This window comes from Culex pipiens, chromosome 2 (assembly GCF_016801865.2).
Source record: "Culex pipiens pallens isolate TS chromosome 2, TS_CPP_V2, whole genome shotgun sequence".
Taxonomy (NCBI): Eukaryota; Metazoa; Arthropoda; class Insecta; order Diptera; family Culicidae; genus Culex; species Culex pipiens.
The window spans coordinates 41,191,878-41,205,964 of record NC_068938.1 but is presented as its reverse complement, the minus strand read 5'-3'; the positions used below and the strand labels follow the sequence as shown (position 1 = coordinate 41,205,964).

The 14,087-nt window shown below is 38.3% G+C and overlaps 1 protein-coding gene across 4 annotated transcripts in view; it reads left to right on the top strand.

The window, feature by feature from the left end:
• Window positions 1–12,158, top strand: part of LOC120419674 (guanine nucleotide-binding protein subunit gamma-e) — a 31,824-nt gene extending 19,666 nt beyond the window's left edge. For 3 of the 4 annotated variants that reach the window (XM_039582476.2, XM_039582470.2, XM_039582453.2), the window contains exons 3-4: window positions 8,966–9,067; window positions 9,877–12,158. In XM_039582476.2, the coding sequence (XP_039438410.1) occupies window positions 8,966–9,067; window positions 9,877–9,880 (106 nt within the window). In that variant the 3' untranslated portion in view covers window positions 9,881–12,158. Of the gene's footprint in view, window positions 1–8,965; window positions 9,491–9,876 lie in introns of those variants that run through there. The other variant, XM_039582463.2, reaches the window with a different exon arrangement.
• The last annotated feature ends 1,929 nt before the right edge of the window (window positions 12,159–14,087 follow it).

The following is a 14,087-nucleotide window of genomic DNA, read 5'->3' as shown; positions in this document are numbered from 1 at the left end:
AATTTTGCTGAAATTTTCTCAAAGGCTTTGTTTTGGCTCTTAAAGACTCCTAGGGGAAATATACTAATTCTCGGCCCATTTCTATTATGGGGCTATCAGAACATTGATTATGAATTACAGCTTTCATAAAGGGTTTATGGCTACCGTAAAACGGGGTGACTTTGATAGCCGGGGTGACTTTGATAGGTTTGCGATTTTTCCTCAAAATGAAGAGTACAATTAAAATACGTAAGGAATGTTTTAGAAACATACTGACCGTGGTAGAGAAGTGTTCAAAGTACTTTAAGAAGAACTTTTCATAAAATTTTGAAAAGTTTAAAAAGTTAGTTAACTATAGTTAAGAAAATGTTGATGAAAGTCATTATTTTAAACTTCTCAAAGTGTCATGATTTTCTCAATGAACATGATTTTCAATCGGAAAACGGAATGCATTTTCGGATTCTTTGGACAATTTTCCACTAGGAGAAGGTTAAATGAGTGTGTTAATAATAAATAATATGTGTTTTAGAAACAAAATTAAAAAAATATCTCCAAATTTATAGGCAATTTCAGTTGAACAAATTTCATGTAAAATGTGAAAACTTGTGATTCGTGCTTTGAATTCAGTATAAAATGCAATATAAAACGATAATTGTTTAACAAAACTAGTTTAAACAAATTTCAGGCAAAATTCCGACTTTTTAGCAATTTTACCTAAAATTTATATGTATTTTGTTAAAATGCTGATAAACTTAGTTAACCAAATATAAACATTGATTTTTTTTCTTAAAAACTATATCAGCTGCTTTAGTGATGGTACATTTAACGTACAAATAAAGTTTGAACATCTTAAATATGATTTTAACAAGAAAAACTATAACAAGAAAAACTATCACCCCGGAATTAAAACTAAGAATTTTTAACGTATTTATTTGTCTAAACACTATTGAAAAAACTTTTTTTTTCCAAAATAGTGCATGGACTTTGTGTAGTCTACCCCAGTACATGTTTTAAAAAATAATAATCTTGAGAAAAACCTTACCTGTTGGAAAACATTCTATAAACAAATTGAAATCCTATCAAAGCCACCCCGGTTTACGGTATATAAAAGTATAACATATTTCAAAATCAGATGAGCATGAGCAAGCAATTTTCTAATTGTATATCTGAAAATGTTGTTTAAAATGGCAAAGAGCAAAAGTGACGAAAATAGATCGAATAGATCTTAGTGTGGCCGGGACCGTGGTGTAGGGGTAAGCTTGATTGCCAGTCGGCCTGGGTTCGATCCCAGACGGTCCCGGTGGCATTTTTCGAGACGAGATTTGTCTGATCACGCCTTCCGTCGGACAGGGAAGTAAATGTTGGCCCCGGACTAACCTAAAAAAAAGGTTAGGTCGTTAGCTCAGTCCAGGTGTAGGAGTCGTCTCCCTGGGTCCTGTCTCGGTGGAGTCGCTGGTAGGCAGTTGGACTAACAATCCAAAGGTCGTCAGTTCGAATCCCGGGGTGGATGGAAGCTAAGGTGTAAAAAGAGGTTTGCAATTGCCTCAACAATCAAGCCTTCGAACACCTAGTTTCGAGTAGGAATCTCGCAATCGAGAACGCCAAGGCAATGCTGTAGAGCGAATAATTTGATTTGATTTGATTTTCATTATATTTTAGGAAATCTTGTTGAAAACATTTTATTGTATAAAAATTAAACAAAGTTTTTCCTCCAATGTGTCGGCAAATAGCATTTTCCTTCCACGAAAAGAAACTTATAATTATTCCGTCCTCCCACTTAAGACAGCGGCACAGGCCGAGCCCAAGTTTTCCCGCGGGTGGTGGTGATGATTGATCGGATCGAAACGGGGACTGGCCAAAACGCGCGCGCGTTGACATGACCCTGGAAAGTCAAAAAGTTTCTGCTCCAAGAATGTGAGGGACCAGGAATGATGATGGAGTGGAGCTCTTGTTGACCGAATTGAGAGCTGCTCGATGGCTTCGCCGGCATGTTTTGGTATTTTTCTTCTTGTTTTTTTTTGTTCCGGGAAAAACAAGTCCCGGTGCGGGCGAGAGTGGGAAAAAGGACGAACACTTGAACGCATGCCGTAATGGAAACGATGAAAAGGATCATGCAAATGGTGCTCCCGGAGCCATTAATTTTAAGTGATATTCTGTGTCGCTTCGTGCCGATTCTGGAAGATGAAAGATGAAAGTGAGGGAAATTCCAGATGAAACAGTTCTTGGAAATTGTTGGAGGTGTTGCAAAAGTTTCCCGAATTAACATTGAAGCAACGTTGAAAGTATCCCAGAAATATTTCGTAAATTTTCTAAGCGAAAAAAAAGTATTTCTGGCGATTCAACTCTGCTGAAGCAAATCGTCGTCACCGAGGTTGTCTGTGACCAATCGATAGCATTCCTTCTAAGTAGGTTTGTTTTTGCCCCCCACAACCGTCCCCGGCAACACAGGACAAACGGCTGCTATAGAGCTTCCCCCACCACACCTCCTAGTGCACAGCTTACCGGCACCGGATTAGTGCTATCATGTTACTTTTTGCCGCTTCCAGTCCACAAACAAGTCACATTGACACGTGACTGACTGCTGACTGTCGTTGCCTTTGCGACGAAACTCGTTTTTTTCATATTTCGTTGCCGTCATGCTAACTTGTCGTACGTGCATTTTGGAGCCAAATTGAGTTTAGAACGCCATTTTGTGTAGCTCACAATGCCACGCCTTTTGACTTTCACAGATACCCCAAAATTCGATTTCAATCCTGAAATATTCAATAAAAACCAAAAAATAAACTCCGTGCATTGTTGTCACTTTCATATGAAAGAAGTTTCAATCTTGTCGTGCTATCTTGACACAGCCTGAAAATGGATGTAAGTATGACAATTGGCCAAAGAGATTTCAGGTCAGAACACGTTTGACACTTGCACTTGCAAGCATTTTTAAAATATCCAAAGAACTTTATCAATCAAACAAAAAAAGTGCACTTAGTACATTTTATATAAGTTTTTGTAGCGAAGTGCTCAACAAAAAAATATATAATAAAAATCAAATGTTGAAATAAGTTAAGTTAACAGGTTGTGAATATTCATAATTTAAAACGAAAATTGATAAAACTGAGTAAAGCGCTAAGCTCTGCTTATAAGTCTCACTCTACAAATTTTCAAAACCCCAAAACCGTTGACGAGACGCAACGACGTACAAGAATTACGGTTTCAATATAACTTGATTAGGGGCACGCCTTTTCACATACTGTCACACGTAGATACGTGCACCACACACATAGGGCACAGCATTTGTGGGTGGGGATGTAGGTTGTTCGGGATCCCTGCAGGTGGGTGCGGAATGTCTCGTTCGTCTCGCATTCGCATCTAATCCATTTACTGTCACACACGTTAAGCCATCGAAGAGGCATCATAGCACCCAAAACCCCAAAACAGGAGATTGTGGCTGCACGGTAACACGGTGAGTCATACCAGGTGCACGGTGAAATTTAAACGTATTTTGATGATGAGTTTTAAAATTTTATGTTTGGTTTGAAATAGATCAAATTATTTCAAAATTACTTTAAATCATAAAAAAATAATTTCCAAACAATTGACACTTTACCCTACCTAATTTCACCAGGACGAAACCACCAACCCGTCTCACAGAAGACACTTTCCAGAAATCTCCCTTGGAGCATGAAGTGGATTCCGCTCCAGCCAACGGAAGCGGTTTCCATGCCAAAACCCTTGTACCTTGGGTGGTGTTTTTGGTTTTGCACAAGAATCTGGGACCGATGACGGGCTGGAGAACATCTCGTATGCCCGGAACGGAACGGGATATTTCATTCCGTTTCGTGTTGCCAACGGCGAGTGTAATTGGGACCGGCAATCGCAATACGGTTCCAGGCGAGCGTGAAAATATCAGTATCAAACTTTAACCAACTGGAAACATTCCACCACGCCGGGTTTGGTGTTTGAACTTTTTCCGGAAGCTTTCTTCGGATCTGGGATGTATTTGCTGGGCTTTAATGTTATATTTAAATGCCAAGCAAATATTTGAAAATTTACATATCGGGTTTGAAGAATGTTGTAATAGTAGTTTATGCAACAAGTTGCAAAAAGAGGATTTTTTCAGCACGAGTCGTACATGAGCATGAGCATGAGCATGAGAGACCACCCATGGTTGTCCTTCTCCGTTGCTGAACAGGACCGTAATATCCTATCAATACAACCGACCATACGCTTGAACGATCTAATGGTGTTTCCCTTATCAACAGCATGTATGAATGCGTTGAAAAGATAAAACATCAAGATCATTAAACCTAGATCTGAAGCAAATAGGTAACAGTCATTGGCCACCAACGGCGCCCGCCATGTCAGTTTGTAGATCTCGGGGGATTGGGACGGGAATGTTAGTTAGCACAGGCTGCTACCAAGGGTGGGTTCTATACGATATCCACACCCCCACGTGTGCCGGAAAACTACTTCTACTTGGGATTTTGTTAGTGGGTAAGGGTAATGGCCAGGATTCAACATAGAGGATGATGATGCGACCCAATAATCAATAAATTTGGTTTAATAGTGTGATGTATTATGCATTCTCAAGGCAAACAGTCGGAGGATGCGGATGAGATTTTTCCCGGTTATTTGGTGTTGAGTTTAGCATAAATGATTCAATCTTAGACAGCCGGCTGTGGAAAGATAAAACCAAATAAAATGCGAAAACGCGAAACCGCCCGGACCGAAAACCCACACAATCGAAAACGGCAACGAAAATCCTGCGTGATAACCGCGACGCGCACCGTTCAAATTCTCCAAAGCAACTGTCAACATCGCGAAATCACCCGGGTCGAAATAAACACACAATCGGGGGGGGAAACAAAGACGGAAACGGCAACGAAAATCCGGCGTGTTGACCGCGACGCACACCGTTCAAATTCTCCAAAGCAACTGTCAACATCGCGAAATCACCCGGGTCGAAATAAACACACAATCGGGGGGGAAACAAAGACGGAAACGGCAACGAAAATCCGGCGTGTTGACCGCGACGCACACCGTTCAAATTCTCCAAAGCAACTGTCAACATCGCGAAATCACCCGGGTCGAAATAATCACACAATCGGGGGGGGGGGGGGATTTTTTCAGCACGAGTCGTACATTTATCTAACGAGGTTCACCGAGTTGGATAAATACGAAGAGTGCTGAAAAAATCAAGTTTTGCAACGAGTTCCATACAACATTTTTTGCAATTCCGAAAAACACCCATTGAGTGAAATTTTATGTCAAATTTTCATGTATTTTGTCAATAAATCGTTTGAATCAAAAAAAAATGTTGAAAAGTGTTACTTTTCAAAACAAGTGCTGAAAAGTTCAACTTTTCAGCACCCATTTCAGTGCTGAAAAGTAGAACTTTTCAGCATTTATTTTGAAAAGTGTTGCTATTCGATTCTGTTATTTTTGGTACAGAAAAGTAGGCTATTTCGTCGTTCAAGAATGACAGGAAAAGTATGTAGTTTCACGACGGAATTGCAAAAAAAATATTATGAAATAACTTACAAACCTGTCTTACACAGAAAACAAAATAATTTCCGAAATCGTGAAATGTGTTTCTTTTTGGTATTCAAATCCATGAACACAATTCACGAATTCGGGAATTGATTCTTTTCCGTGTACCATATGTATTTACACGGACTAATGAGGTATCGTTTAATTTTTAAGAAATATGAAAATGTTGATAACTTTAAAGGCAAAAAAGCACTTTTTGCGTTTTTATTTATCAAAATTTCACTTGTATTAAAAATATTTTTTAAATGGTGTCCGTCTTAACATACCAACATTGATTATAATCATAATAAAATTGATTATTATGAGAAAATGCAATTTTTGAGTTCTTTTCAGAAACAAAAATTTAAACTCAAAAAAATATTTTTCTGTTGCCGATTTTTTGCTTTTTTCTAACGGGTGTCAAAAAGTATTCTAAACAATGGAAACGGCCTTTTAAAAAAATAATTAAAAAAAATTGGCTGTTGTTTATCAATGGAGTTTGGACCATAATTTATTGCTATATCATAGAATTCAAAATGGTTAAAAATATTTTTTTTATCAAAATCTACGCTGAATTACACAACCAATTTTTAAATCACATTTTAAGATGTTGAATTACAAATTAGGGCCATTTTCCGCCAACTCACACAGCAGTTGCTCCGACCTCTCTTCGATTTCCGTGCAACTTTGCCCAACTTTGTTCCACAAGATTGTAGGGCAAACAAATACAAAATTTTTTATATATAAACATAATGTTTTAACATGTATTCTTCACGAGTTTATATCAGAATTTGACAAAAATGTTTTTTGGAAAATTCATAAGATTTTGACTATTTGACCAGTTTTTGAAGTTTTAACCCCCAAAACTCAATCGTGAGGTTTTGAATGTATTTTTTTCTTTTAATCTTTATTTTTTTGAAGGTTGCAACTGAAAATAATGGCTTGAAACACCTTCGGGACCTTAACCACATCAAGTTGGTCAACACTGGTCCTTCCTCACTGTCAACAGTGAGCTGAGCATCTTTGATTTTCGTTCGCATGTGTCCACAATGTGTCAACAAAGGTGAGCCCCTTTTTCGGAAAAATCACGCACCGGTCCAATCCTGTCAGCAAACAAAGGAAAAGCCACAAATTCGAAACCAACCTGGAGCATCAGGTATCATCACTATCTTTGCAGAAGACAAAATGGTCCAATCGGGGCTTATTTGATGGTGGTGAAACCGGGACGTTGACAGTGTCTAATTCACTGGTCAATTACACTGTGTAACAAAATTTTTGAGACTGTGAAAAATTGGCAAAAAAAATCTGTATTCTCATAAGTTCTATTTTAAATTACAAAAATGTTGGAAAGAGCAAAACTTAGTTTGAGTAGATTCATATCTTGAGCTCCTGAAGAAATTTCACAAATTTCGTTGCTCACTGTTTCTGCGGTGACTGCTTTAGGGTGGGGGCTGGTCCATCGCCATGAATCAAAGGCCCACGCAAAGATACACACTTTGACTGAACCTCCCTCAAGAAAATCCTCCACCAGAGGGGAAGTGTTGATCCATGTTATTTGCACCGGATTGATGCTGACGCCCTTAAAAATCCTCCGGTGACAGACAGAGGGTTCATCACAGGTGAAAAGCAGAGCGTTGGCGTCTGATTTCATCTGCAAAGGCAGCATTTCGTTGTTTAAACCGCAATTGAATTCTTGACCGCGGCTTTCCGAGGGATTTGAATGAAGCTGAGTTTGGTTGTGGTTACCCTGAATGAGTTGAAAGAATCATTTTTCGACAAGCTGACAGTGACAGTTTTTTTTCAACGAAAATACGAAGTTCTGTAACTTCAGTTATCGATTGCTTAGCTGAGTTGGGCGATTCGGATCTCGACAGAACCTTTTTGTTTCCAATCCCGTGGCCATAAATAAGCAACACACAGCTCGCAAACAGCAATCAATTTCAATGCGAATCACCCATATCAGAAAGACGTAAAAGTGGGCAGATATAAATTATTCAAGAGATTTCCCCACCCATCTCCCGGCGCTGGGCGCTGGTGTGGAAAACTGGATTATCTCCGACTTGATGGCCGCCGCGGCTCGGCGGAGGCTGAGGCTTAACTAGTTTCCATTTTCTACGACATCACCGCACACACAGTGATTGCTTCCGTTTCCGCTTTTCGTCGGTTCCCACGGTGGTTGATGGGACAGAGCTGATGTTGAGTTCGCCCAGAACAAGGAAATAACTCACTCAAAGCCAACCCAGCACCGCCTGGATGGTGGTGACCAATCTGGAAAACATACAAAAAAAAGTTTACCATTCAATTCTGCTGATGACAAGTTTCCTCTCGGTGTTTTCTCGAAATTTTCCATTTTTCTGGGTGAATGGAAACTCGAGATGGAAAACGATGGGACAAGACCATTTGTGCGGAAAGATTTTTTTGCCTTTGAGAGAGAGGCAGCAAATTTTGGGGAGCAAAAACTTATTAATTCTATTTGACCAAATCGTTGGGACTTGTCGGTTGCAAACAAATAAAAAGGCGAAAATGGTGGACTAAATTTGGTAAAATAGCTGATCAAGGGAAAACAAATCATCTGACATGTCCTGCAGGACTAAATTTTTTTCTATATTCAGGATATCAATCATTAGACCATTGATTTTATTTTTTATTTTTTCTTAGTATAATTATTAGGATGGCTCGAGATGGTCGATTTCATGTTTTTTTCGGTTGCTTTTAGGTCCCTAAACAACTCCCCAAATTTGGGAGCGATTAGTTGCGTCCACACTTTTCGCATTGCATTTAAATTTTGTATGGGAATTAGCATGAAAAAACCCTATTTTTACATTTTGATTTTTGAGTTTTTGCTCGGAAATCACGTTATAGATCAGTTTTTAACTCGCTGTATCTTTTGACAGGAGCAAGATAGCACAATATTTGCTTCGGGAAGATTTATGAGAATTTTCTCAATTTTAACGCCATTGTGTTGGTTAAAAAAATTTAGAGGAAAATGAAAATGATAAAAATCAAACTGTTAAAAAGTGGGTTTCTTCATACTAATTCCTATACAAAGTTGAAATGCAATGCGCAAAGTGAACTCAACCAATCGCTCCCAAATTTTGGGGAGTTGTTTAGGGGCCTAAAAGCAACCGAAAAAAAGCGTTAAAATTGAGAAATTCTCTAAAACTTTCCCAAAGTAAGTATTGTGCTATCTTGCTCCTGTCAAAAGATACAACGTGCTCAAAACTGGTCTAAAACGTGATTTCCGAGCAAAAACACGTTTTAGATCAGATAGATGGTGTGAATTGGTAGTATTATTCTTTGGGATTTCAAGAGAACTATTCCCTTGACTCTGTACATTGGGTGTACTGACTAAATTTTTGAAATTTTTTCCTATAATCTGTTTTAAATCTCTACCCAAATTTCGAATTTCAAAAACTCCGAAATCATATCTTTCTCGCCCTCTAATGTTTTTATTTTCCACTCACAGGATGCGAGAGTACGTGGAGGAGAACGAGAAGAACGATCCGCTGATCCACGCGCCCGACAAGAAGAACAACCCGTGGGCGGAGAAGGGCAAATGCGTCATCATGTAAATACCATCATTCTACAAACAAAACAAAACAAAAAAACCAAAACCAAAAAAATGTTCAAACAAAAACAAAACTATAGAAAACAACAACAGCACACTATGCTTTACCCATCTGAAAACCACAACCTACTACTATAACTACTTGAACTATTTCTACTTCTACTACTACTACTTCTACGCAAAAACAACCAAACTAAGTTATCCTTAAGTCATCCAGTTTGATGTTGTGCTTTTTTCGGTTATGTTCTGTTTCTGTACTCATATGTATATTTATGTATGTTATGTTTGGAAGGTATTATTGGACGCAACATTTGGCAAAAAGCAAGCATATTAACAATCTGAAACTCAATAAACATGATATAAAAAATACTCTAAATTGCTGGTGAGAGGAAAATCGAAATCTCAAGCATGATCCTGTACAAAGCTTTGTTTTATTTGACTCTACTACCTGTCGTGCCGTGGAACACACACACGCACGTACTCACATCTTCACCTCCTCGTGCGAGTTCCATCGAATGCTTCACCTGGTCAGTGGTTTAAGTTGATCGGTTTGCGGTAATGCGATTTCCACCAAGTGATCTGTAGCATCTGTACAAAGACTGGAATCTCGATCTGAACTCTCATCTATAGGTATTTTATTTCTTTTCTGTTGGTGTTGTAGTCCTGTTTGTTTTTTTTCTTGTTAGAAGGAAAGAAAACTGTTTTGTTTTTGTACTCAGCGTGTAAACATTGAAGCAAGACCGCTCAACTCGTTGTTCCGGATTTTCCGGACCTCCCCCTCGTTCGCTTTTCTTTTCTCGTCCCCACAGATAAGAGAAACAATATCTTCCTATCCCGACACACGTGCGCACACAAACATACAGCGCGTACACCCTCACAACCCCCCAAAAATGCACCTGGCAGTTTTCCACCGGCTCGTCGTCGTCGCAAGAAAGAAAGGACCCTCTGCGTGTTGGTACGCGTGTGTGTGTAAGTAAGAGTTGTGTCGAACACACACACACTTGGATCGTCGGGGCAGAGTGCGGACCGACGATGGCGGTGCTCGTGACTGGGTTTCTGCCCTGGGACAGAACTTGTGATCTTTTGTTTGCGTTTTTATGTTATGGTGTGAAGAAGCAAATCAACATATATACATTAAAGGATTGAGTTTATGTTCGATAATAGTTTGTGCAAGTATAGCCAAGCAGAACCGATAGAAGTAAAACCACACGCAAGTTAACAGACCCACACAAACAAAGAAGAAGAGGAAGAAGTTAAGACAAAAAATCCCGAATGGTAAAGATATGTGTAAATGGTACTCTTAGGGTTACGAAGATTATTTGATTGGGAAAGGAACAATCCTTTGCAGGATTGTTGAACAGCGCCATCTGTTGGTCGGCTCCGACCGGTAGATGGCTCTCTTGCTGGTGAGCAGATGTAACCATAGAGAGGGCATTCAAGTTCATTGTTCTTGATGTGTAAACCATTCCACGAGTTGTGCAGTTGTTGAGTCATGATTTTAGGGAAATAAAGCAAACATTTTTAAAGCCCATAGAAAAATCGGTAGTCCGACCTCGGATAGATTCGATCCTTCTTCCAGTGGAACCTCCAAACCCTCCCGAAGTAAACGGATAACATTAGCACAGCTTCGGAAGCTTTTTTGAGTGTGAATACTAGTTCCCAGTGACTGTGTGTAGCTAACTAAATCGAACAAAATACTTGCAAAAACACTTTTGTTTATCACCAAATTTCGCCCAATCAAAAGTCTTACTCTTCGTTGTCAGGGTTCTGCCACACTTGCGATTATCTTTAGCGCAACTTTACCGACACGAAAGATACTGCACTTTCGCATATGACCAAATATTGTAAAACAAATCTATTCAGAAAAAAAATATAGCACAGTAAAAAATACAAAACTCGAACCTCTTCGGTATCTCTCATCGTTCACAGTTTGATTACATACATACACAGATAGCAAACAAATCATGTAATGAGAGAAGCTCGACATTTAAAACCATTAATAATAACACATAACATAAAACAAACGAATATCAATAAGTCACTTTTCTAAATTTATAACTAAGCGTTTCAATTATTTTTGTAGCTTGCCATTCGACATAAATCATTAATGAAATAAAATAAAATTTAAAAAAGGTAGAACACAAAAGATTGAATTACTAAATGCCAAGGCTTGAATCAATTTCGTTAGCCATTTCCACAACAGATAGAAAAATAATTTGGGGGTGGCAAGCATTGCATCGAAGCATAAAAAACATGCGAGCGGGTGAATGGAAAATTGGACTTGCATGCAAGAAAAGTTATCTTGCGCGGGTTGAAAAGGGTTTGTATCTCTGCTAGATTTTTTCCCCTGAATATCCCACATATTTTTTTTTTAATTTGTTGATGAAATCTTTCAAAGGTAGGTGGTAAAACTGATGATGATGGTGAGTATCTGATTTGAAAATAAATAAATTGTTCATCAACGAATTGTAAAGTGAATTCAGAATGGTTAGAATATATAAATGCTTATTAATGCTTTGATGTTTACAAACCATCATCTAAAGTTTCTTCAAAAACTACAGGTGCACCATCTCGCTTGATTAGCAACCACTCCCAAGTTCAGCAAAAAAAAATCTGAAATGCATTAACGGTTAGTTTGAGTTACGCGTTTTATTTTGATAATCAATTTCAGCTAATTTGCACAAATCGTGTTAAACCAGCAGGCAAATAAAAACTAAATAAATTCCGGTGAAATGTTAAATTGTGTATCAGAATATGAGGAGAATTTGAAACAATGATTACTGCCACGATCTTACAAGGGAAAACGAGAGGTTATTATTTGGGAAAAACTTGGAAATGCAGGCTTGCATTATTTGGTCTTAAAATAGTTCAGATTCACCACAAACACAAAAAGGCAAAGCACACAGAAAACGAAACATTGACAGTTGATCGGTAGACAGCTGTGAATTCGGCGGATTGGATTGGAAAAGAAAACGAAGAAGACAACGCGATCTAAAGTCATACAGTGATGGATTAAACAAGCGAAGTAATAAGAATACAACATTAGAAACTACTTACAAAACAAGTGTAGTAATAAAAAATGCCGAAAGTATTCGGTTTGGTTTGGGTTGTTTTTCTATGAGTCGTTCCGAAAATGATCCCTTTAACGTACCTTTCTCGGTAGACCAATTTAGAAGCCAACGTGGCTCAGTTTTCTTTAAAGGTAAACAAACTTGTATTAGTTTTGCGTTTCAAAAAATATATATAAAAATAACGAAAATATAATAGTAGTTTATGCAACAAGTTGCAAAAAGAGGATTTTTTCAGCACGAGTCGTACATTTATCCAACGAGGTTCACCGAGTTGGATAAATACGAAGAGTGCTGAAAAAATCAAGTTTTGCAACGAGTTCCATACAACATTTTTTGCAATTCCAAAAAACACACACTGAGTGAAATTTTATGTCAAATTTTCATGTATTTTGTCAATAAATCGTTTAAATAAAAAAAAAGTTGAAAAATGTTACTTTACGGAACAAGTGCTGAAAAGTTCAACTTTTCAGCACCCATTTGAGTGCTGAAAAGTAGAACTTTTTAGCATTTATTTTGAAAAGTGTTGCTATTCGATTCTGTTATTTTTGGTACAGAAAAGTAGGCTATTTCATCGTTCAAGAATGACAAGAAAAAAGAGTAGTTTCACGACGGAATTGCGGGGGGGGGGTGATGTTCCTGAAATTCAGCCAAGGGGAGAATGGATCAATAAAGGTTGAGAACCATTGCTCCTTGCAAACTTACTTTTCCTGTCATTCTTGAACGACGAAATAGCCTACTTTTCTGTACCAAAAATAACAGAATCGAATAGCAACACTTTTCAAAATAAATGCTGAAAAGTTCTACTTTTCAGCACTCAAATGGGTACTGAAAAGTTGAACTTTTCAGCACTTGTTTCGAAAAGTAACATTTTTCAACATTTTTTTGATTTAAACGATTGATTGACAAAATACATGAAGATTTGATCCAAAATTTCACTCAATGGGTGTTTTTCGGAATTGCAAAAAATGTTGTACGGAACTCGTTGCAAAACTTGATTTTTCAGCACTCTTCGTATTTATCCAACTCGGTGAACCTCGTTGGATAAATGTACGACTCGTGCTGAAAAAATCCTCTTTTTGCAACTTGTTGCAAAAAAAAAAATCAAACCATCCACATTAACGACCCCCGGGTCTTTTGTGGTCTCTATTGCAAGTTTCTGCTCGAACCTAGGAGTCCGAAGGCTTGAATGGGGAGAGCACCCAAACCTCTTTCTACTCCAAGGAACCTTCCACCCCAGTGTTTGAACTGACGACCTTTGGATTGCGAGTCCAACCGCCGCCAGCGATTCCACCGGAGTAGGCTTGGTTTGGTGTGTTGTTTGTACTTATGGCATGGAGACGACTCCTACACCTGGAATGACTTAACGGCCTAACAACCAAGGCCGGGACCGACATTTTACTTCCTCATCCGATGGAAGGTTGCAGCAGATGGGAATCGAACCCAGAATCATCCGCTTACAAAGCGGACAGCGTAACCATTCGGCCACGCACTGCTACTTGTTGCATAAACTACTATTAAAAAATCCTGTAAATACATTTTTTTGCCAACTGCATTTGACCAAAATTTTGTCTGCCATTTTAGCACCCATTTTGGATTATAAATTCTTTGAAGACATATGAGCGTAATTAAGTTCAACAACAACAAGTTTTTTAAAATTTCCCTTGTGAAACTGCTTACTCTTGCTGTCATTCTAGAACGACGAAACGGCCTCATTCTACCAAACATGATGAGAATCTGAAAGTTATACTTTTCGATACAAGAGCTGAAAAAATACTTGCAAAAAATGTTGTATGCAACTCTTTGCAAAACATGATTTTATCAGCACTCGTTACGTTTTCTCAACTCCAAACAGCCTCTTTGGATAAATGAACGACTCGTGCTGAACAAATCTGCTCTTTTGCAACTTGTAGCACAATAGTAGAATAGGTATGCAACAAATTGAAAAAAAA